At 42.4% G+C, this 26,510-nt stretch overlaps 1 protein-coding gene across 1 annotated transcript in view; it reads left to right on the top strand.

Moving 5' to 3' along the window:
- The window catches only part of LOC126471596 (uncharacterized), a 100,852-nt gene extending 75,132 nt beyond the window's left edge, over window positions 1-25,720 (top strand). The window contains exons 3-4 of the mRNA XM_050099832.1: window positions 5,520-5,641; window positions 25,363-25,720. Of these exons, the coding sequence (XP_049955789.1) occupies window positions 5,520-5,641 (122 nt within the window). The 3' untranslated portion in view covers window positions 25,363-25,720. The remainder of the gene's footprint in view (window positions 1-5,519; window positions 5,642-25,362) is intronic.
- The last annotated feature ends 790 nt before the right edge of the window (window positions 25,721-26,510 follow it).

The following is a 26,510-nucleotide window of genomic DNA, read 5'->3' as shown; positions in this document are numbered from 1 at the left end:
ATGCACGACCGCATGTTGCATGTCCTGTACGGGCCTTTCTGGATACAGAAAATGTTCGACTGCTGCCTGGCCAGCATATTCTCCAGATCTCTCACCAATTGAAAACGTCTGGTCAATGGTGGCCGACCAACTGGCTCGTCACAATACGCCAGTCACTACTCTTGATGAACTGTGGTATCGTGTTGAAGCTGCATGGGCAGCTGTACCTGTACACGCCATCCAAGCTCTGTTTGACTCAATGCCCAGGCGTATCAAGCCCGTTATTACGGTCAGAGGTGGTTGTTCTGGGTACTGATGCCCCAGGATCTATGCACCCAAATTTCGTGAAAATGTAATCACATGTCAGTTCTCGTATAATATATTTGTCCAATGAATACCCGTTTATCATCTGCATTTCTTCTTGGTGTAGTAAGTTTAATGGCCAGTAATGTAGATGTTTAATGAAAGCGTATTCTATTTGCATCTCCAGTTACTTTTACGGTATTATGGGAAAGTAATGTGAAATAACAGTGTTATCAAACCTTTTAGCCCCAACTTATTCGTAGACTCAATGCATTATGAAGGAATTAGGTGCTCTTAAAACCTTATCCGGCAGCTGTATCGTAACTGATGAAGCGTCACTTGGCATATAGCAGCGACTTCTCATAGGGGGCCATGGATTCAGCTCGATATCTGCCCCTACTGCTACAGGTTAACATAAGGTAGCACACTCATCACGGAGCTAATTTTCATTAACAAATTCAGGAGTAATCAACCATTCGAAATTCACACATAACATAGCGACATTTGGTGTGAACGGTATCATGGTCTTCAACAGTGAATGGAGTATTTCTGCCCTCTCTCCACCCTCCCCATTTCATAAGAAACGACTGAAAATTTTGGATTTAGTGGGGTTAGCAAACCTGCCCTTCTCAACCCAAGGTTTTTTTAAAACAATATACTCAGAGAATATAGCAGAGAATTTCGAAACATGTCTTTCTTAATTGTAAAAGTAGAAGCGTATCCATTCTTCTACATGCTAAAGTAAAAGGGAATTCAGGAAATGAACTCACGAAGGCATTATCTAAGAATGCCCTTATTGGTCAGGAACCACTGTGGATCACTGAACCATAGGATGAAGTATCATTTAGAGGAATAGTGGCTGCAAGTGAGACCGATAAGACTGCTGTCGATGAACGCAACGATTCATCCAGGGAAACCTCCTCCTTGTCACTTAAACGAAACGAAGTAGTTTTACTGTGCTCTGAAACAGGAGTTTCCCCTGCATTGCTTGGTAAGTGCATCTGTCTCAGTCCTATCAGGTAACTCCGCTTTATTGTAGCCACCCTAAGTCGGAGGCTTTACTGTTGGTGACTACTGGCAGGGTCTCTCCTGCAGGACGTGACTGAGCAGAGAAGCCAAACGAAGGGTATCACAAACCATAGATAACAGTGTCTCTAAGGGTTTCCGCTTAGGGGGCTCAGTTAGCAATGGCTAGGTATTGGCAGGGCAAACCCAGGGTTCTCGAACTGTGGCTTATCAGTGTCGCCAGTTCACCGCTACTGTAAAATGTGAGCATCCAACGGCTGAGGCCTCAGTGACTACCACTGTTCATGACGATCGAACGTTTTGTGTCTCGAAGAGCGGAAGTCTTGTTTCAAGCGCCGAGATCACATGGATAGCACAAACCTCTTACAAAGAAAGCCCCCAACATCAACGTGTATTATGTGTTGATAGGCTAGATGACTCTGGAGCAAAATACACATTATTGGGTAACCTCTAGGGAATCTGTAGTGCTCCAGATGTATTTGGGTTGTCCAAATATACGGGGATCTGTCTGGATCGACCAACTATTCCCCACATTCTTCATGGGAAACCAATTTATACTCCTGAAAATACCAATGAGAAGGGTGGATTTTCAACGAGTACCAATACCCTACCGACAAAGAGCTTAGCTGATTAGTTGGACTGTAAAAATAAATCTTAGGGTTTATTGTAAAAAGTTGAACAGGATATAAGTTTGGTATAGTTCATTTTTAATAATGGACAAGATGGTATCTGTGCAAATTGCTTCCCTTTCGGTATTGATAAAGGTTTGTGAGACCGGTCAGAAACTACAATAGAAGCACAAGCGCTGTTCAGACACCAAAGATGATGTTTTGATCGTTGTGGCTGCTGAATTGGTTTTTGTGGCCTGATGTTCCTTATGACGCCAAATAATGGAATGTTGTATGTACTGTCTGGGTGTGAACGTTTAAACTCTGTTGTTTGTGTGTGTGTGTGTGTGTGTGTGTGTCTGTGTGTGTGTTCAAAGCTAGTATGTGGGGACTGGCTGGTGAACCAGACCAACACTTGTTAATGAAGTGGATTGACTCAATCTGGATGCGGCACTCCTGTTCTGCCAACTAGTGCTCTACACGTTACACTACATGAGTCTGGGAGTTCCATTTATACTGAACTCGGTTACGAAGGTAATCAAGGAAATAACGACATATTGTGCATTCGCACAGCGTAAACTTATATCAGGTTTCTGTCCCAGGATAAATGATTTTCCTAACATCTTGTTATAATGTTACGCAATTTTTGAACGTCTGAAAGTTGAAATCTGCGAAAACTTACTGGCAAGTGAAGGAAGTATATGGTGATATATTAAGGAACGAAATAAATGTGAGAAAGTGATGTGAAGAAATGTGCACGGCGGAACTCGACCCCAACGTGCACCAGTCGCCACAGATAATCTTAAGAATCAAGTGATGATGATGAAGTCCCATACTCCTTGACAGAGCGTAGGGGAACGATGCAGGAGACCCGCACCGCCATACTACGCAAGGTCCTTGTGGAGGTAGTTTACCATTGCCTTCCTCCGACCGTAATGGGGATGAATGATGATGATGAGGACGACACAATAACACCCAGTCATCACGAGGCAGGTGAAAATCCCTGACCCCGCCGGGAATCGAAGCCGGGACCCGTGCTCGAGAAGCGAGAACGTTACCGCGAGACCACGAGCTGAGGACAAGAATCAAGTAAGGAACTAAATCATGCAAGATAGCCGTATATTCTTCCCTAAATATTTCTCGTTATTTACTTGGTAAAATTTGTATCCGAACACCTTGGCCACAGCAAAATTTTTGCTCTGTAGGTTCCCCCAGCAACTGAGTGGCCGACAAAAAACACAGAGAATGGTTGCACCACTGACATTTTTGACGCGGTATCACGAAGATGGAAATACTTTTCTTAATCACATTGTAACTGTAGACGGGATCCGGGTAACTCGCTTCACCCCCAAGAGCAAGCGCCAACCACTCGGGTGGTATCCTCAATCGTTGAAACGGCAAAAATTCAGACAAAATCTGTCAACAAGAATGAAAATTCATGGTGACGATTTTTTGAAATCGCAGGCGTGTTCTCTTAGTGGATTTGATGGCAAAAGGCACTACGATCGATACAATTTGACATCCTAAGAGAACTCCGGCGGACAGTCGAAGATCGTAGATGTGAAAAGCTTTCTCGCAGTATAGTGGTTCTTCACGACAACGCCTGCTCTCTTGTTGCTGCTGCTACAACCGGAGGCGTGCCGGATCAATTAGGACAGGAAATTTTTCATCTCCTATCAACAGCCTGACCCTTTCTCTTAGTGATTTTCACCTCTTCAGGAAGTTCAAAGAGTTCCTGGATGGGAAACATTTTAGAAGAGATGCCAAGGCACTGAATACAGTGAACAGCTTGCTTACTCGACCAGAAGCAGACAACTATGAGAAGGGATTTCTAAGGCTGGTGGACAAATACAACAAATGCTTGGATGAAAGTGGGGATTATGTAAATATAGTTGCCATGGGTAGTCCTCTTAGTCCAGTGGTGGCTAACTTCTTCATGGAACATTTCGAAGCACAGGCACTGGACTCGGCGACTTGTAAACCTAAGGTGTGGTACAGGTACGTCGATGATACTTTCGTTGTGTGGAGCCATGATGAAGAACAGCTCGGTGACTTCCTAAGACACTTGAACAGCCTCCACACCAATATAAAATTTACCATGGTAGTAGAAAAGGACACAAAACTACCATTTCTAGACGTGCTGGTCACAATGGACGACGAAAACCTAGGACATAGCGTGTACCGAAAACCGACATACACGGACCGATACCTGCACAAACTATCAAACGACCACCCGAGCCAGAGAAGAGCCATGATTCATACGCTCGTAACGCGAGCAGGACGAATATGTGAGCCGCAGCACCTCAAACGCGAAATTCAACATCTGGAAAGTGTTCTGAGGAGCAATGGGTACTCCACAAATTATATTAGAAGTGTAACAGAGCCAAACACTCGGCGAAATAAGAAATCAGGAAAAGAAATGTCGGGTACGGCCTTTCTGCCATAGATTCCCAGAGTGACGGACAGAAACGGCCGTATATTGCACAAACACGGCGTAAAGACAATTTTCAAACCGACAAGGAAGACCAAAGAATGTCTTAGATCGGCAAAGGATAAAAGAGACCCACTTGCAATGTCGGAAATGTACCGCTTACCATGCACATGCGGAAAAGTTTGTGTCGGAATGACTGGACGTTCGATCAACACCAGGATCAAAGAACATAAGCGACATTGCAGGTTGGGGCAGGCGGAGAAACCGGCCGTGGCAGAGCACGCGCTGAGTGAGACCGACCATATAATAAAATTCTCCGACACGGAAGTTCTGGCTGTAGAGAAGCACTACCACACCCGCTTGTTTAGAGAAACTGTAGAAATACACAAACACGGGAACAGCTTCAACAAGAAAGAAGAAAGCCTTAAAGTAAACGGATCCTGGCTTCCCGTACTGCACCGAACGACCGTCGCAGGCAGCAAGAGGAGAACCGCACCGGAAATGACCGCGGAGAAGCCCTCGGACGTTGGTGCGCCAGGTACACACAGTCTGCGGCCGCGAGCTCGGCTCCAGTTCACCACCGGCAATGGAGGGTGAAGCTTTGACAATGCCAGCCACTTGTGCTGGTGAAACGTCAGTAAAATCACCAGACGAACGTCGGCCGAAGAACCCGAGACAGAAGCAAATAAGCAGTTTGTCAACAACTGACCACGAAAGCCTTAACAATTTTGTAAATATAGTAAGTTTGAATTTTGTGGCCTTTTTTATTAAAATGTTTTTTCTTGAATTTATTAAAGCCAGACGGTCGTTGGCTCCTGAATTACCCTCTTATATACACAGTGAAGTATTAAAGAAATAACCACATTTGTAATATTATGGATATCACATAGAGCTGTGATTTGTATGCAGTATATGGAGCTGAGAGCTTGAATTAGAATTCTTAATAATCGCAATGTGCTAGGCATGTCGTACTACTGCTAGTGGAAAAGAGAGAGAGAGAGAGAGAGAGAGATGTCGCAGCTTTGCTAGAGCCGGAATTCTGTTCCGGGAGCCATTTTCAGTTACAGTTGCTCAAGACTTTGCAGTTTGTAGGGACTCGTTTGGGAAAGTTGGTTATAAGACAGATTAATGCGAATGGGTCTGTAAATGAGGAGGTGTTGTGTGTTGTACAGGGGAGCCGCTGCCGTACCAGTGCCAGTTCGCCGACTGCAGCTTCCTTCACGCCAAGTCGTGCCGCGACCACCGCCTCATCACCGCCTGTTGCTGCACCTCTGTTCTCTTCCACACGCGCTAGGTACGTACATGGCAAATGTGACCCAATGAAGTTGCCCAGTGTGAGCACTATGAACTAAGGGAAACTTGCATAATGTCAAATTATTACACAATATTTCATTTCTGCATTTTATTCTTAAAGCAGACGAGATACTAAGATTTTTTCCAGTACAGAAACAAAGCATTTAGTTTAAGAATATCGCATGTTTTTAGCTGCTGCTAGTCGTTCAGCATGTCAAGATCTAGTCTAGTCAATCAGTGCACTGAGACTCAGTGTCTGGGATTCTCAGCAACCAAGTCAAGTTATCATGCCATTGCCTCTGGCAGATATGTCGTGCAGGTACCACAACTAAATTGCAAGGCTTAAAGGACGAGTATTTGTGTAAATTGTTATTCATACCCAAGCTGTTATGCACATTTAATCCAATGAAAGAAAGCTACAAGATAAAACGGGTGCCGCCTCATAGTCAGTGTAGTGAAATTAACTGGTTACAATACAAGTTTATTGTTTAGCTTTTATCACTACATACAACAATGGATTACCATTCCACTAGCATGCATACCAAATACCATTAAGTGTTCGCACAACAAATATTAAGTCAAAAGATACTATTGTGACTATTAGCATCTACTGCAAAATTCTTATCTGGATGCAGAGATCGCGAACGTCCGTAAACACTAAAAAAATTTTCAGCATCCCTATTACAGCATTGCTGTTGTGGTCTTCAGTCATGAGACTGGTTTGATGCAGCTCTCCATGCTACCCTATCCTGTGCAAGCTTCTTCATCTCCCAGTACTTACTGCAACCTACATCCTTCTGAATCTGCTTAGTGTATTCATCTCTTGGTCTCCCTCTACGATTTTTACTCTCCACGCTGCCCTCCAATGCTAAATTTGTGATCCCTTGATGCCTCAGAACATGTCCTACCAACCGGTCCCTCCTTCTTGTTAAGTTGTGCCACAAACTCCTCTTCTCCCCAATTCTCTTCAATACCTCCGCATTCGTTATGTGATCTACCCATCTAATCTTCAGCATTCTTCTGTAGCACCACATTTCGAAAGCTTCTATTCTCTTCTTGTCCAAACTATTTATCGTCCATGTTTCACTTCCATACATGGCTACACTCCATACAAATACTTTCAGAAACGGCTTCCTGACACTTAAATCTATACTCGATGTTAACAGCATTAGGACCTTCCATACACCGCAATACACAGAACTGCATGGCGTCGTAGTAAGCGATTAAAATCAATGTAACAGCAAAGTAAAGCTATCACTGTAATAAGACTTTTTTATATTTTCTCGCGTAGTCTCTTATCCACTGCCATAAAAAACAAATCAACAGTCATAAAAAGAAAGGAGGATGTACAAGCGGAACTGCTAAATGATAGATTGCGAAAGAGAAAACGATAAGAATAATGAAATTATAAACATCCAGCCACCCTTGGAACTTTGGAGTTAACAAACTTTTAAGTTCAATAGGCACATATACATAGTAAATTCAAATTAAAGTGCTTGTACTTGTTTATGTTACTGTTGTAGTAGGTTAATCAAATGGTTCTGATTCTGAGCATTATGGGACTTAACTGCTGAGGTCATCAGTCCCCTAGAACTTAGAACTACTTGAACCTAACTAACCTAAGGACATCACACACATCCATGCCCGAGGCAGAATTCGAACCTGCGACGGTAGCGGTCGCCTAGAACCGCACGGCCACTGAGGCCGGCAGTAGGTTAATCAACTCTGATGTATTGTGCGGGATTTCTGATGACGTAAAGGAGTATTCGTCGTTCTTTGGTGGTTCTGATCATGGAGGCGAGTGGTTCAGTAGTGTATTCTGGTACGAGACTGAGGAATATCTTACGTGCGTAGAACGTTTTTCCATTGGCACCCTCAAAATCTGCCTTGGAACATCATTATCAGTTCTTGTATATGTTTTGCTTAGTGTCTCACTTACATACCTCATCTAGTTTAAGGTTCGGTCAATGTATAGAGGTATTTTGCTGTACACTATCTGATCAACAGTATCCAGACACACCTACGTAATGCGGAAGTGACAACTAGATGTCACGAAAAGCGAACTCGACAGTATAAAAGAAGGCGGAGAATATTGCGTTATAAACGCACTGAAGCGCCAAAGAAACTGGTACAGGCGTGCGTATTCAAACGCACAGATATGTAAACAGGCAAAATATGGAGCTGCGCTTGGCAACGCCCTATATAAGACGAGTGTCTGGCGCAGTTGTTAGATCAGTTACCGCTGCTACAATGACAGCTTATCAAGATTTAAGTGAGTTTGAACGCGGAGTCATAGTCGGCGCACGAGCGATGGGACACGGCATCTCCGAGGTAGCGATGAAGTGGGGATTTTCCCGTACGACCATTTCACGAGTATACCGTGAATATCAGGAATACGGTAAAACATCAAACCTCCGACATCGCTGCAGCTGGAAAAAGAGCCTGCAAGTACGGGACCAACGACAACTGAAGAGAATCATTCAACGTGACAGAAGTGCAACCCTTTCGCAAATTGCTGCAAATTTCAATGCCGGGCTATCAACAAGTGTCAGCGCGCGAAGCATTCAACGAAACGTCATCGATATGGGCTTTCAGAGCCGAAGGCCCACTCGTGTACCCTCGATGACTGCACGACACAAAGCTTGACGCCTCGCCTGGGCCCGCCATCACCGACATTGGACTATTCATGACTGTAAACTTGTCACAAGTCAGACGAGTCTCGTTTCAAATTGTGTCGAGAGGATGGACGTGTACGGGTATGGAGACAACCTCATGAATGCATGGACCCTACATGTCAGCAGGGGACTGTTCTTGCTGGTGGAGGCTTTGTAATGGTATACGGCGTGTGGAGTTGGAGTGATATGGGACCCCTGATACGTCTAGACACGACTCTGACAGGTGACACGTACGTAAGCATCCTGTTTGATAAACTGCATCCATTCATGTCCATTGTGCCTTCCGACGGACTTGGGCAATTCCAGCAGGACAATGCGACACCCCACACGTCTATAATTGCTACAGAGTGGTTCCGAGAACACTCTTCTGAGTTTAAACACGTCCGCTGGCCACCAAACTCCACAGGCATGAACATTATTGAGCATATTTGGGAGCCTTGCAAAGTGCTGTTCAAAAGAGAAAAAATGGTTCTAACGGCTCTGAGCACTATGGGACTTAACATCTGATGTCATCAGTCCCCTAGAACTGAGAACTACCTAAACCTAACTAACCTAAGGACATCACACACATCCATGCCCGAGGCAGGATTCGAACCTGCGACCGTAGCGGTCGCGCGGTTCCAGACTGAAGCGCCTAGAACCGCTCGGCCACACCGGCCGGCGCGCTCAGAAGAGATATATACCCCCAGGTACCCTTACGGATTTACGGACAGCCCTGCAGGATTCATGGTATCAATTCCCTCCAGCATTACTTCAGACATTAGTCGAGTCTATACCACGTCATGTTGTGGCACTTCTGTGTGCTCGTGGGGGGGGGGGGGGGGGGGGGCTACAAGATATTAGGCGGGTGTACTAGTTTCTTTGCCTCTTCAGTGCAGAAAAGCAGCAGAGTCCGCACTAGATATGGTGGCCATTGTGCAGTGACCAATTTTCGTCTAGAGCGCTGGACGAGTTCATTCGTTTGTTCAGAAGGGGAGGCCAACACTGTCGGCTTCCTTTGGACCTATCAATGACAGAATCGAGGCGCACGTCCTGCAAACTTTTTCAAACGAATTCACAGAAACAATGCAGTAAAAAAATTTATTTTTGCTTTATTTTGTAGCTTTATATGTCAGGGTCATTATGTTGGCCCATCATTTCGTTAATGGTTATAGTATTTGTGATATTTACATGGAAGTGAGACACTGCGTGAAATTCGAAATAGTTTGCAATGAAAAATAGGGGTCGCTATGACTTGCCGTTCGGTGCATATTTCATCATCTGTTGCTGCATACAAAAGTTGGGTAGCATATTGAATTTTTCTTTATGATTGGGTGGAGGTCTCTATCTGTCACCAGTCTCGAGAAAATTGATCTGACGTAACACACACATTTGCGAGCGCGCCGCGCCAGCGACAAAACAGAGTGAAATATCCACTACAGTCCTCATATTTCATAAATGGTTTGAGATATCGAAATGAAATTTTAGCAAATGATAGCACACACGAAGGAGAATATTTTGCTGTATGGTTATTATGTGAAACTTCATTATCTACCGTGTTATTCTACAAACTTTTTCGATAAAATAATGTAATTTCTATGGGCCATTAATAGCTGGTGAAACGAGAAATGCTATGGATTTTGAGACAATATAAGTGAAGACATTGCACGTTTTAGTGCGGCTGTGCTTTTTCATAAGGTAGTGATCTTACTTTTCGTTAGTTCGTCACTCAATAAACTTAATAAATCACTGTTTCAGAATTCGTTCCCAATTGTGTCTGCACAACGTATTAATGAAGTGAGATTGTGTAAGCTCCGCTGTATTTTGGCAAAAGAAGCAAATTTTGACATGGCAACGAAAGAAATCTGTAGGTTTTACTCAAAATTCGCCAGTTGTGACATTTCTCTGAAAGTTACAAATGGTTAACAAGACAGGCGAGAATAAATCACTGCATTTTCGATGGAATTATTTTTAGATAGTAACCAAAGCAAAGGCGACAGATCTTTTTGAATGGTCACCATGCAAATATGGCCGTGGGGGAGCCCCGATTAACATTTACAAAGAATGTAAGTGTAGGCTTCCGTTTAGAATGGCATTTCCCCTCGAGCGCTCAGCATTTCCTCAACAGCGCCTGCCGGCAGCCCCCACCACTACCGCCGTCCATGCATGCCCTGCAGTCTGCGCAACCACCGGCCACAGTATTCTGTATGGACTGGGTCGAACAGGAGAGCTTAGTGACATCAGATGTGGTATCATCTTAGTAACCAATCCATCAGGGATATTTCAACCCTTATAAAACTGCCCGGGTCGACTGCTGATGATGTAATTGTGAAGTGGAAATGTGGAGGAACCATCACAGCTAAACCAAGGCCAAGCAAACCTCACCTACTGATAAACAGTGGTCATTGAGCATTGTGGAGGGTGGTTGTGAAAAGTCGCACGAAATCAGCAGAAGAAATCACTTAGAATTCCAAAGCGCCACCAGCAATCCAGATAGTAAAATGACTGTGTGTGCAGAGTTAAATAGGAATGGGGTACAGTGGTGGAGCAGCTATATGTCACATTTTTGGTGTCATTTCTAAGCGACACTTGAGCTGGTGTAAAGAGCGATGCTACTGGACAGTGGATGACTGGAAATGAGTGATTTGGAGTGATCAATCATGTTATACACTGTGGCAAACCGGGTCTGGGTTCGACAAATGGATGGAGAACATTATCTGCCATCACGTGTGTAGTCAACATCGAAGTATGGAGGAAGTCATGTTATGGTATGGGGGTGTTTTTTCGTGGTTAGGATGTGGTCTCCTTATTTAACTTAAGAAAATGCTAAACCCATAAGGATATGGGCACATTTTACAAACACTGTGCACTACATACAGTAAAAAACAAAGTTTGGAGACGATTAATTTTATCAACATGAAAACGTACCCTGTCATAAAGCAACATTTCTGAAGCAATGTTTTGTGGACAAGAACATTCCTGAAATGGACTAATCTACCCACCGTCCCAACCTGAACGTAATAGCACACATTTGGGATGAGTCAGAAAGTCTACTGCTCAAATGTGTGTGAAATCTTATGGGATTTAACTGGTAAGGTCATCAGTCCCTAAGCTTACACACTACTTAACCTAAATTATCCTAAGGACAAACACACACACCCATGTCCGAGGGAGGACTCGAACCTCCGCCAGGACCAGTTGCACTGTCCATGACTGCAGCGCCTGAGACCGCTCGGCTAGTCCTGCGCGGCGGAAAGTCTACTCTTCAGACCCCAGTGTCCAAGATGCATTGTCCCCAATGCTATACACTGATCAATCAGGTCTGGGTTCGACAAATGCATGGAGAACATTATCTGCCATCATGTGTGTAGTCAACAGCAAAGTATGGAGAAAGTCATGTTATGGTATGGGGGTGTTTTTTTGGTGGTTAGGGTGTGGTCTTCTTATTGAACTTAATGATAAACCCATAAGGATATGGGCACATTTTAAAAACACTATGCGCTACATACAGTAAAAAAAGTATGGAGACGATTAATTTTATCAACGTGAAAACGAACCCTGTCATAAAGCAGCATTTGTGAGGTAATGTTTTGTGGACAAGAACATTCCTGAAATGGACTGGTCACACACATACCCAACCTGAACGTAATAGCACACATTTGGGATGAATCAGAAAGTCTACTCTTCAGGCCCCAGGGTCCAAGATGATTACCTTCCCTGGTGTTGGCTTTTGAGGAAGAATGTTCTGACATTCCTCCAAAGATATCAAGACATCTCCTTGAAAGTGTGCCCATAGAGTTCAAACCATCATCAAGGCGAAGTGTGGACACGTCCCATGTTAATGTCCACTAATAGGTGTATGGATACTTCTTATCAGAGAGTGTATTTCGAGTTACAAGCCTTTAATTTCACATTTGGCCCATGTCTTATCTTTGAGCAATCGCTTTTGGTCAGGTGTCGGTATCTTAGGTCTTGCCCATTGTCGGTTTTATCTTCCACTGTCGCATCCAAATTTCCAATTTGTTGATATAGGTTGATTTATGTCCTTGGGTGGTCATGGTATGTATGTTGGAGGTCTTTTTAAGCTATCAAATAAAAAACAAAGTGACTATGCAAGTGATCACACTACCTACCTTTCAACATCGAGCTGCTATGAAGTTATGCAACTAATTGACAACTGACCAGAGAATGGTAAAATCCGACATGTCGTAACCTACCCTGAAATTGTTCACTCAGGAGGAATACACCAAAAGAACTGCTCTGTCAAAATTTTAGCTGCTAAGGTGGACTGCAACTATTCTTTTTATAAAAAACTGTATAAGTTACTAATTTTTGCAGCAGGAAGAAATGCTTATAACAGCGGTTTGTACAGCCTTCCTAGCAGCTGTGACGAGAGAACGTAGAAAGATGTCCAAAGTGCACACACGCGAGTTTTAGGCATGTAAACCATAACAAAAATGTCCTAAATAATTTTTTTAATAACTTGTAGTTCATATCAGCAGCTGAATTGTTGCAGATGTAATTTTTACACAGTTGAGTAGCAGAAGATAGCAAACCAAGGGAGTGTATGATGTTACACTACACATAACTTTCATCAATCGGGACTGTAATTTGTTGACATGAAATATTTTATAACAATTCCTGTAGCACAGTTCTTACGATAATTTTTGAATGCGAAGTGCCTACTGAATGACAAAAACAAACATTTCCCTTAGACCAGGCACACCTGATAAAAGAAAAAATAATGCATTCAGGCAGTTTGCAATGTGCACTTGTTTTATTTAGAGAGAACTGGGATGTAGTAAGAAATGGTCGTGGCTGTTGTTCTGTCTATTGTGCTGCGTTCCGGGCATACTTGATCAAATTCGTAAAATATGGTGATGAAAACTGACAAATGATTGAACAGGCCCGGATGTAGGGGGGATTGGGGGGGGGGCAGGGTATCTGCCCCGGGCGGCAATTTCAGGGGGCGCCATATTCATATTCTTGAAGAAAAAAACTTGTTTGAAAAAGCGCCTAGCATCCAGCGCACGTTGATCTAACGATTATTCATATGATTTTGAAACGCATCCCAGTTGGCTTTTGAAGACATTCTAAATTGATTTCTGAACGAATCATAGGTTGACTTTTGAATGCGTGCATAGTGTAAATGATGCCTCTGCCAGGGGAAACCCGCAGACAAAAGGAGATGGGGCTATAGGACCTGAGCCGAACGTGTGAATACCAATCGCTGTTTGTTTATGTGGTTGACTGGTTGAGGAAATGATCAGCATTTTTATAATTACTATCGAAATCCGTAGATTCAGACTACCAGAGTGGAAATAAGCTACTAACAGAAATAACAAGTAAGAAACACTTGCAAGAATACAACAAATACAAGTAAGAATACTTGTATGAAAGTAAATGAAACTGACAGAAAACTTTTGCCAGATCGCTACATTACTAAAGGCCAGTTGTACAGTCCCCTGGTTAGCAGCCGCTTGAAGCTCTTTGCTCGAAATAGCGCGGAAAACGCGTTGTACGAACACATAATAACGCCTAACCGGAGAATAAACGCGGCATAACTGAACCGATGGATCTGGTAGGATTAGTGAAGTTAACAGGGGATAAAGCTTTCACAATGGCAGGGATACAGAATTAACGATAACAAGATTGTTTGTTAGAACGAGGAAAGAGAAGAGACGGGAACATCACACAAATCATATGGAAGGATATGACGATTCGAAATTTATATAAAAATTTCTAAGTATTACTTTTCGATCTCATGCTAGAGAAACTGGAGCATGTGAATGAAATATGAAACTATTTCCTAACATAAAACCTTTTGCTCGTAGTAGGCCTACTAGGTATTTGATAATGGTACTTTGTGAATTATATTCTATCGTGCTATTTATGTAAATGTGACTCATGAAAATGACCATTTGTGCCAAAATAGTTTCGCTTATTTGGGGCGTTACAATTGTTACGACATTAAAGGGAATGACAAAATAGACGTAATCAAATCGAGAAACCACGCCAGGCTGAGTACCATTCGCATTAACAGCTTTTTCTGTATTAGGCAACATTTCGATTTTTATGCAGCAAAACGTTTGACGAACTTGGATAGGGTAATAGATTCTTTCGCGGAAAGGAAAGCACGCCATGTAAAGCTGTAGCAAGATTAGAGAGAAAAAATGCCAGGACCTAAGGATTGAAGAAACATGTAGTGTCTTGCTTGTCTTTACTGGTTTCAAGTTTCCTATATTTAATTTTATGTCACACGAAAGAGGAAGTTATTAGCTAATAGGCAAGAAAGAGCCCAAATTTTCTGATGAGTTCTTATTTTTCCAGTCACAAATAATCCCACACAGTATTAATTGAGAGTTTTTTAAGGGGGGGTAGGACGTCAAACAAGCCGACTGGGAGCAGGAGAGGCACGACAGGACATTTTAATTTCCACTGTCCTGAATATAAGTTTGATGGATTCCACTACAAAACAGTCATGTTTGAATTACGCAGAGCAAAATACAGTGACGTGCGATAAAAGAATGCTGTGTGAAGAGGCATGGCACTGCACTTTGGCACACTCAAGACCAAATAACATGTCTTATATTTCCTCGAACATGTATTTTTTATATACCAAACTCTTCAGAAAGATGTTTGCTACAAAATGAACATATTTTTTGAAAAATCGCTTTTGTTTTTATTTTTGGCCTCCTATATCAAAAGCTAGTGGGTTTGTGGGGGAGGGGGGGGGGGGGGAGGGGGATGCCAAAAAAAATGGCTCTGAGCACTATGCGAGTTAACTGCTGAGGTCATCAGTCGCCTAGAACTTAGAACTAATTAAACCTAACTAACCTAAGGACATCACACACATCCATGCCCGAGGAAGAATTCGAACCTGCGACCGTAGCGGTCGCTCGGCTCCAGACTGTAGCGCCTAGAACCGCACGGCCTCTCCGGCCGGCGGGGGTGCCACTATCAAGTTTTTGCTCCGCTTCGGAAATACCGTAGATCAGTGGCTGTGACTGAACTTTTAACAATACTGTTCCATTGATAAACCTGAAATGACAAAAGTCTATCGGAAATTGTATTGTCCGACATTTTTTTGATTAATGCTTTAAACTGCCGGAAAATTTATTTATTGAGAAACTACCATATTAGGAACATGTGGAATCCAAATTATATTAACTGTCTTTTCGTCCTCCTCCTAAAGTGTGAGGCGTTACGTCCAGGGCAAGCGTCCAGCAAAATCAATAAATTACACTGAGGGAAAAATCGCAATATCAAAAAGGAGTTGTGTGACATAAACGAAACCTGGTAGGCACGTTTCTTCATCTAAAATATGATGTCTATTCAAGTTTCGCCACAGTTGCATAAGAGTGGTGCTAGTAACGCCACTATGAGGATGCAAATCAGGTTTGCTACAAATACACGCTGTACCGGTTGTGAGCGTTAGTTACCTTTGAGATTGGACGTGGTTTTACAGCGACGGTTAATTCTATTTGTGGATAACGCTTGAGTTGTCGTCCAATGATATCACATATGTGCTCGATTGGAGACATATCTGGTGATCGAGAAGGCCAAGGCAACATGTCACACACTGTAGAGCGTGTTGGATTACAACAGGGATATGTGGGCCATCGTTATACCGCCGGAAAACACCCCCTGGAATGCTGTTCATGAATGGCAGCACAACAGATCGAATCGCCAGACTTATGTACAGACTTGCAGTCAGGATGCATGGGATAACCACGAAAGTGCTCCTGCTGTCGTACAAAATCGCACCTCAGACCGTAACTTCAGGTGCAGGTCCAGTGTTTCTAGCATGCTGACAGGTTGGTTGTAGGCCCTCAACTGGCCTCATTCTAACCAACACGGCCGTCACTGCGACTTAGGCAGATCCAGCTTTCATCAGAAAACACAACAGACCTCCACCCATCAGCTCTCACTTCATACTACTGAAGTCGCAAATGGCGGTGGTTTGGGATCAGTGGAATGCACGTTACAGGACGTCAGTCTCGAAGCTGTCCTGAAAGTAACCGATTTGTAACAGTCCCGTTGTGTCACTGTGGTGTCAACTGGTGCTCAGATTACTATTGCAGGTGCAGTACGATGTGCCAGAGCCATATGCCCAATACGATGGTCTTCCCTCTCGGTAATGCCAACCAAGTGCAACAGGCATTGAACTCCGACCCACATCCAGCACCTATACAACACAATGCATGTGCGTTTGCATGCTTTTGTTCAACTTTTTGGAGGTTGCACCGGTTATTAATGTACGAGCATTTCACATTTCCAATGGCTTATCTTAACCTGTGTTAATCACTTAAATATGTTACCTATACGATTGTATTCCCCAAATTTCATTACTATACAGTTTTTGGTGTTGCGTTTTTTTTTCTGTCAATGTACTTTCTGCAACTTGGACGACATTTCGGATGTAATATAGATAATTATTCTCTCCCATTTTTCCAGGTATTGCCATGTTATTTATAGGATTTTGTGCAAGTAAACAGTCCTTTTCTTTAAATTTTCGGTCCTAATTTGCCTTGAGGTTCCTGAAGACAAATATAACACTGCGGAAGCAGTAATCGACTAACACTTACCAGTGGCAATGTTGTGTAGGAATGTGTCATAGCATTCATCCACTCCACAAGTGACAACTTATTTCGCTTGAAATGATAAAAGTGCGGTAGGCATGCAGTTCTTGCATGAAACCTCACTTGCTGGCTTTATATGCAGCATTTTTGGAGATAATTAACAAGAAGCTTTGCCTTCACGTCAGCTATGAGTTTTTCTGTAGTATTGCCTATTATTGACTTCTCCTCTTCACGTTTAAAGTAAAATTTCCTTTTCCGTCCTTTTCCGTGCAATTCCCTGATTGTATTTAAACAGGTTGAAGCAGCCCGGAAATCAGAAATGTTTATCTCATGAGCCATACCCACCACGAGATCTAGAGTCAAACTAACCTAGTACACAGTACTGCCACCAGAGGGTGCTGTCATCCCTCCTGTAACATAACACGTTTGCTGCTTCTCTAGATATGCGAAACACCTTAGTTGACTTTGTAAATTATAGGGATGATTTGGAATCTGTTACATCGCCGACAACGGTATTCATGAATGGAAATGTCTATTTCCTCTATTTGTTTCGTGTTCTCACATAAAGGTCTTCGCAGACGGGATAAGTTTCTAGTTACTCAATGGTCTAGAGCACGCTCCACCTAGCTAAAGTTTGTGGTTTGTTGAGAAATAATTCCCAGTCTGCATCTTTGAAATTATGTTGCGCGAGTGATTGGTAGGATACTGCTGTGTCCAAATCATGTGAAAATATATTTGTTCTTGTAATCCCAGAGTCTGGGGATGGGTGTAGAAAAAAGCAAGCAGGGAAGCAGGTCCGGACCATAAACAGTAACGTGTTTGTGTTGAGGGGGAAAGAGCTCGAATTTGTAGAACATTTCTGAGAGTGACTTCAGCCCGCTGACGGCTCTCTCGTAACCTGTTGGGAGTGGATACCACAAACCTCACAAGGAGATATCTTGTGTCGCGAGTATAACTACAGTGCTGTCTGTCTTCTCGGTATATGTACAAATGATGTAAAAGGGGGGATTTTTGTATGGCATAGGATATGAATTGTATGTTTACTACATCAACAAGGTATGCGGCGATATATTGCTGGGTTGGAGATCGGTTTCAGGCTCTAATATTCAAGCTCCTGTCCTCAGTAGGAGAGCAGTGTAACTGAGTAAAAGTCCTTCCGTATTTGACAATATGTAGGGCACCTTGCGAGGTTTAGTTGTTGGTGCAATATGGCGATAAGTGTAAACTAGTTTTTGACACTGCAAGTCTCATCTCTGGAAAGAAAAATAAAAGGCAGACTCTGCTTCCACACCATTGGAATCAGTAATTCGGTGGGTAAATTCGATAGAAGCCAATCATAATCCCCCATTCATTCACAAGACGTCCTTTGTGCTGAGATATAGGAGTCTATACATAGCGGTGAGAACGTTTGTGTATGTTGAAAGCAGGAAGGGTAACACATGAAAGACAGGGTGCCGCATTAGGAGCATGAGGAAGAACGAATTCACAGTTTTCCTTGTTGTTCTATCGATAGTGATGATGATTACAGTACACCAACCAGCATCGGTGATGTCTTTTCAAGTATTACGTCTGTGGGTGCGGTATTCATTGTCACACACAGTGCCTGATGCCTGTCCTTCATAACACGTTTGAGAGAATCTTGGCTGGATACAGTACTTTCCAGAAGCGCTGATTGTAGGACTTTGTCAGATAATTTCCTAGGACTGAGGAGAATCGAGACATATAGCCAGTGTCAGTGTATGCATACCATAATTTTTTTGGGTGCTGTACAGATATAAATGGTAACTCACTGTTTGTGTAAAATGTGTATATATTGCACTGTAAAGTTACTGTGGCTTATGTTGTGGCATGAATGGAGAAGATGAGTGTGTGTCCTATTGTGAGGGACATATACATTCAGCACATTGATAACCGCGAGGGTATGAGAGAGATTTTTTACATGGAAAATCATGTTCGCTATAGATACTGAGATTAGTTCCAGAACCACAGCCGTCAAGAGGAGACAGTACCTGTACATCGATCGGTGTCAGACTGTAGCAGCAATCGTAATATTTAATTGTAGTTACACTGGTAAATATGTTCCTGACTTCCAATATTCTTGTGAGTCTTGTATGTATTTGACAATCCATAGGCAACTTTTGTGGGTTTAACTGTCAGCGCAATGTAGCGATCTGTGCAAAATAATTTTACCACTGAAAGTCTCATCTGCAGAAAACAATTGCAAATGGTGCTCCCACTGGACCTGCACTGTAGCTATGGATCATCATGCCAGGAATGGTAAACTTTCACATGCCGTCAGCAGCGACATGAGATTTATGGATCGCAAATAGGTCTTCACTACCGTCCAGTTGCATCAGCAGTGGTGCTGAGGTGAACACATTATTTCGAGAAGAATTTCTCAAGTACCAAGTATGAAAGGTATGTCACCATCTAATGCTTGATAGATTCAAATGGACACCTGTGCATGGCTTGGCAGCTGGCAACTGCGCCACTTCGCAGGGGCTGTCGGTGCATCTTGACTTCTGGGAGTGTCTGAGGTCCAGTGGACAGGGTGTGGTGGGCGGTGTCTGTTGCATTATTTTGCGAGCAGGTCTGTCAGCTGCGCTATGCACTATTTGGATAGTTTACGAGTTGATTTCGTGTCTGCATATCTGTGTACTGCATTATTTAGGAGTTTGTATGTCTGTACTGAAATTATTTGGGTAATTTAGGAGTTGTTTGCGTGTCTCCAGAGCGTTATTTAGGAGTAATTTACAGGCCTGTGGGCTGTGTGATGTGACCCCAAGCATGTCGGAGCATGTGTTTTGTGTCAGTGAGATAAATATACTTCATCCCTAAATACATTGTTTCAAAATAAATAAAGTACACTCTTTCCTTACTCTCTCCAGCAGCCTAGCGCAGGCTGAGTCATTTTCGCGCCATTTTCCCCCTCCAGACCACCACCTTAGGTTACATCACTGGAGGGATGACAGCACTGTCTGGTGGCAGTACTGTGTACTAGGTCAGTTGGAGTCTGGACCCCATGTTGACCACACTGGATGGTGGTGGTGCCTGTAATTGTTTAAATAAAATAGTGCATGCAAAATAATACAGACATATGTCAAGTGCATGTCGAGTACTCTCCCCACCTATCCCTATGAAGAGGTGGCAGCCAGGTGACCTAGTTTAGTGGGGGTAACCCACTGCCATTTTCTTAGGTAAGTAGAGATAGCCCAAGTGACCTTTCTTTACTGCCAAAATTCAAACTTGGCGCCAGTTCCTAGGAGAAGGTGACGGTCGGATGACTTAGGTTAGTGGAGGTAGCGCAAGTGACTTATCTTCCCATGATTTTCTTAGGTTAGTGGAGGTAGTCTTGGTATGTTGCATTGTCCTGAAGGAATTTGAATTTCCCGCCAGAGGGGTGTGGGAGGGGGGTGTGGTACTTTCCCACCAGAGAGGTAAATTAATTGATCAATTTAATTAAGCAGTCAGTCAAACTGATAGTAGTGACAGGGGGTATTCCAATAACTCAGACCTGAAAGTGTACCTGTAGCAGCAAGGGGAGGTTTCCTGAGAGGGGAGGGGTGTGTGAGGGGTTGGGAGCAATAGGTTAAGTGCAGTGACATGGAAAACCACTTAACAGAACAATAGATTAAGGACCTGTCAATCAAGGAGAACAATAGGTTAAGTACCTGTTAATCAAAAGAGAACAATAGGTTTGCCCCTGAGTGCATATCTGCACATGATGTAGGCAACTCACACTAACAAAATGCACCAGAACATAGCTTGTCCCACTACTCTGGTGTACCCAGTAGGCCTCTTGTAGGACACCACTGCAAATGCTAAACCTTCTCCAGTTACCTAATCAGAAAAAGGAGATCTGCAGTTTAATGTGGAATCCGAAAAACATGTCTGTCGTGACCACTCCAACATCTGTGAGAAGTGAATGCTCAGTTAAAAATTATAGTGAAAAAGTTGTGGAGTGAACATGATTTTATCCCATGCTCTCTGTACCACAAAGCTCACGCTTTGCCACTAGACTATTTTTGTTTTTGGAAGGAAAAAAGAAAATAACCATTAGGTCTTAAACGCGTAGTGGAAATGCTAGCTGTGTCACCTCTTGAGATGATGCTCTATGTCGGTAATTAGTGCTCTGCTTATAAATTTCCCCCTTAATGGTGATGAGAAGCCACTGAAAACTGGCAGCTGACATACAAGGAAAATTTTGGACCAGTGCTAAGGAGAGATGGAGATGCAATTCCATGTAAAGTCCATGATCGCCATGCATGTCACGGTTCCATACAGTTGAGACACTTAAATTCTTCCTTCCCTGCGCCATTTTGCATACTCCTTCAACAACAGTGCACTGGCCATGCAAAATAATCCTCACTGGATAGCAACGTTTCGGGTAATTTGTGGTAAGATCTTATGGGACCAAACTGCTGAGATCATTGGTCCCTAAGCTTACACACTACTTAATCTGACTTAAACTAACTTATGCTAAGGACAACATACACACCCATGCCCGAGGGAGGACTCGAACCTCCGACGGGGGGTAGCTGCACGAACCATGACAGGACGCCTCAGAACGCACAGCTACCCCGCGCAGTGCAGAATTTTGCATTGTGGCTCTAACAAGATAGAGTTGTATGTTGTATGGTGAATATTAGCTCCAAAAACTAATAACACAGCGACCATAGGTTATGTTTGCTACCTCGTGTTCTCTTCCGTTTTCTCTGGTATAATGATAATGATAATCTTGTGTGGTTCAGTGGTCTCGAGAAAGTGTTTAAATTAGATTTAACTTTGGTAGCTTGCTTGTCCCTAATCAGTTATCCAACTGGGAAAAAGGAACTTACAGTATCTGAACCACATATTGTTTATGGCGAATTTTCGTTCCCTCCCTATGTCTTTCAGACAATCTGATTGTGGCAGGCAGGACATTCACGCAGTACTGCATTTACAAAGTTGAGGATCATGAACAGTTCTGTAATTCCTGTTTGTGTCAGCCATATGTATTCTTCTCTGTTTTCATAAACATTAGTGCATATACTCTACACAAATTTGAGACATTAAATATGCCATCCTACTCTACCCAACAAAATAATTTACTGTATTAAAAATGTTTTCATCTTGTCTTTTAATTTACAGAATCATTCTGACATAACTCTCTCTTAACAGGAAGTTATAAGGGGCAGTCAAATGGAAATGAGACAAATGGGAAAAAGTACATAAACTGTTTATTATTTCAAAAGTAATCGCCATAAATGTTAACACATTGATCCCAATGGGAGACAAAATGGTCAATGTCTTCACAGGAAAATGTTTGCAGTTGCGTACAGCAACTTAGGCATGCGCGCACCTACTCACCCGCAGAACATTGATGATTATCAATGTCTTTCTTCAGGGCTCCAAAAATATGTAAGACATTCGTGGCCATTGATTTGTTTCAGATGAAGAGGTGCACTCCTGGATAAGTCACAATTATGTAGGTAACTATAAACATTATTGCATGAAGGCAATGACTATCTTGTCTCTGAGTGGGATGAATGTATTAACAGTTATGTCAATTACTGTTGAAATAACAAACAATTTACTTTTTTTTCCCATATGTCTTGTTTTTATTTTGCTTTCTGTTATAGAATGAGAGCTCTACCTTCACTGTAAACATTTCATATACAAATGGCTCTGAGCACTATGCGACTTAACTTCTGAGGTCATCAGTCGCCTAGAACTTAGAACTAATTAAACCTAACTAACCTAAGGACATCACACACATCCATGCCCGAGGCAGGATTCGAACCTGCGACCGTAGCGGTCACGCGGTTCCAGACTGAAGCGCCTTTAACCGCACGGCCACACCGGCCGGCCATATACAAATATTTCTATGAAAGTACACCAGGCAGATGTGTGTAATTTAATTACACTGAAGTTACAAAAGTCATTGGATAAATCCTAATATCATACTGGGCCTCCTTTTGCCCAGCGTATGCAGCAACTTGACATGGCACGGACTTCACGAGTCACTGGTGCAGGATTTCATACACAAACTGACCTCTCGATTATGTCCCACAAATGTTCAATGGGATTAACGTTGGGTGATCAGTTCTTACCAATTGAAACTGGGACTAATCTGACCAGAGCACAGTTTTCCAGTGGGCTTGGGTCCAACCGATATATTCATGAGCCCAGGAAAAGCCCTGCAGGTAATGTTGTCCTGTTAGCAAAGGCACTCGTATCAGTCATCTGCTGCCATAGCCAATTAACATCAAATTTTACCACACTGTCATAACAGATATGTTCATCATACCTCCCACATTAATTTCCATGCTTATTTCACGCAGTGTTGCTTGTCTGTTAGCACTGACAACTCTAGACAAGTGCCACTGCTCTCGGTTGTTGAGTAAAGGCCATTGGCCACAGCATTGTCCGTGATAAGAGGTGATGCCTGAAATGTGGTATTCTCAGCACTCTCTTGACACTGTGAATATGGGAATACTGAATTCCCCACCGATTTCCAAAATGGAATGTCTCATGCATCTAGCTCCATGTACCACTCCACATTCAAAGTCTGTTAATCCTCACTGTGTTGCCATAACCACATCAGAAACCTTTTCGCATGAATCAGGTGAGTACAAATTACAGTTCTCCCAATTCATTGCCCTTTTATACCTTGTATATGCAATACTACCACCATCTGTATATGTGAATTAAGCTATCCCATGGCTTTTGTCACCGCAGTATATGTGGTTCTCTGGACCATGAATATTTTATTAGTTTTCTGACATATTTCAGCCACCACCCTACTTCAAAATTACAGAATGACAACAAAGTATGTCATCAGAAGAGCTAGTTTGTATCGATCTATTCCATGTTCATTTGAAGATGGCCAGTGGCTGAAATGTGTCAGGAAATAAATAAAATACTTGTGGAACATACAAGCATATAATTAAATTATGTAAGTGCAACTATGACTGCTGTGTGCCATTTTTTGTTCATGCAGTATTCACTGCTGGAAAAAAGGCATCATACTCAAATACTGTTTCAGTGGCACCAGGGTATAATATGAGCATATTGAGGAGTTTTAGTGTTAGTGATTGATTTTTTATGGACTTTGGTAATCAGAAATAGCTGAGGAGGCCTGTCTGTGCGTCCTCTGTTTCGATTCTGCAAGCAATAACTGTGCAGAGTTTAGAATTGAGCAATGTGAGCAACACTCATTCTGCGGTACAACCCTGTCCCACCAAGTATGTACTCCTGTTGAACAGCTTCAGCCATTTGAATAGTGCCACAATGTGGATCTGCCAGATGCTGGAGGGACATGTTGACAGTTGGCTTCACATGTTGAGCACAACCTATTGGTTGTGTACCGCTAGTTTCAACAGTGATCTGTGAAACATGCCCACATCTGTAGAAGAGGTTCTGGATGTTGGCATAGTACAGACGCACATCAATATTGACACATTGTGTGAGCGTGATGGTTGACAGATCATCCAGGGACAAAATAAGGGCATACGTAGCACTTCTTGTGTTATTTGGGACCATTGGGAACTGTCCGCTTGCAACAGGATTACAATCACAAATGCCTCAGACCAGCTAATCACCAACACCAAGACACCACCAATCACGGCTTCTCTGATGTCGTGAAAGAGTTGACTAGAGAGTGGAGTAGCAACCTCTTGTCTTCAGCGATGAGAGCAGGTTCTCTCTGTCAGTGAGTGATGGACATACACGTGGACGGTGTAGACCTGGTAAGCTGTCTGTTCCAGAGTGCATTCACCCACAACATATAGGTCGAATTCTAGGATTCATGGACTGGTGGAAGGGGGGGGGGTAACAGTTACAACTTGTGGTTGCATTTGGTGTTTCTGTAGGTTAAAGTAACCAGTGCCCATTACATTGCTCAGGCTATTATACCATTGCTGCTGCCATTTATTCGACAGGAAGGTGATGTGCTTTTTTAGCAGGACATTGCATATCCACACACAGATGCTGTGATGCAACATGGTCTTCATGATGTACAACAACTGCCCTGGCCAGTGAGGTCACCGTATCTCTCGGCAACTGAATACCTGTGGGTCATGATGAAGCACGAATGTACTCATTGTCAAGGATCTGCAAGAACCATTGTCAAATTGCAACATAAGGTGCAAGATGCTTGGGACATTCTCTCGCAGGATGCCACGCAGCACCTTTATGATTGTTTGCATGCAAGCAAACTCACCTGTATTGAACTTTGTATTGATGTGACTTTTTGTGCATCCTTTAATGTGACATGTGTTTCATCTGGTCTGAATTTTTTATCACATATTCCTAAAACGATAAACTACTTGCCACATCACTTGTGATAAACTGACCTTGATGTTTATGCGGTTGAATTTTTTTCCCTGCAGGAAAAAGGACAGAAAATAAAAGCAAAGCTCATTACGAAAAACCACACAATTCTAGAATAAGCATTAGTATGTACGTTGAAGAGTGCCCATCTCAAACTATATTTTCTTCCACAGGTTGTCAGCTGTTCAAGGATTGGTGCAACCACACCTTCCAAGACATAAATGGAAGATAATACAGGGAATAAACAGACAGCTGTTCTACTTAATACAAATAAACTCAGTCTGAGACAGAGAACCAGAAATGAATTTCTTTTCCAAAAGAAGATTTCAATAATTCCAAATCTCTAACAGCTATATTGGTCCTTTTCTTTCTCTCTCACTTTATAAAAAAAATGAACACTAAAAATTTGAACATTTCTTTCCATTTTATGGTTATTACACAGCATGTTTAATCTACGAACATGGTCAGCTATGTTTAGATGTGTGTGTACCATAATGTAACTGAAAAACCTGGCAAGATTTTGTTGCTAGAGAAGCTATGTAAATTTAATAAATAGATTTATTTATACTCTATAATGCTATTTCATTCTTTCCATGTTGTGTTTTATGTGTAGAACCAACAGGATATATCCTTTATGAATTTGCCTATAGCAGTGCAAAGCAACTCAGTTATTGATCTTTAAAGATCATAGGAGGCACCTTAATAGAACAGGTATTGCATAACATCACAAACTATAGTGCTGACCTGAGACTTTATTAAATTGGTATTATGCCAATATAGTCAGAAACATAAATAAAATTCAATTCAAAATTGAATTATGTAAAACATCTTCTGGTTCTTCCACACTGACCGTCATTATTAAACAGTCAACTAAAACTCGCATACATACTTAACAAGTGTTTTCATTACTCAAAAATTGAAACTAATGAAACTTTTCGCCACATAAAAAGTGGCATTCATTAAGCAGAACAATAGCACCACCAGAGGATTTCTAGCATGGTTATCAGAGACAATGGGAAAACAAAAAACAGTCTTTGTGTAGGACCTTTTGTGTACCATAAACACGACATCCATGTTACAAAGAATAACCATATGAATTACAAATTCAATGCCACCCAGCTGGAAGATGTGCTATATTAAACATACTGAGGACTGGTTTCCATCACAACTAAAAGGGGGAAGAGAGTTGCATTAAGACAATCAAGGAGCTCATAAAACAGACGGCATCTTTACAATGAGAAATAATGACTGCAAATATACCACAGGAATTGGTATGGAGTCTTCTCTTGTTCTTCTTATAAATAAATGATCTGCTGTCATA

Source organism: Schistocerca serialis, chromosome 3, assembly GCF_023864345.2.
Source record: "Schistocerca serialis cubense isolate TAMUIC-IGC-003099 chromosome 3, iqSchSeri2.2, whole genome shotgun sequence".
Taxonomy (NCBI): domain Eukaryota; kingdom Metazoa; phylum Arthropoda; class Insecta; order Orthoptera; family Acrididae; genus Schistocerca; species Schistocerca serialis.
This window is presented reverse-complemented; position numbering and strand designations above follow the sequence as displayed.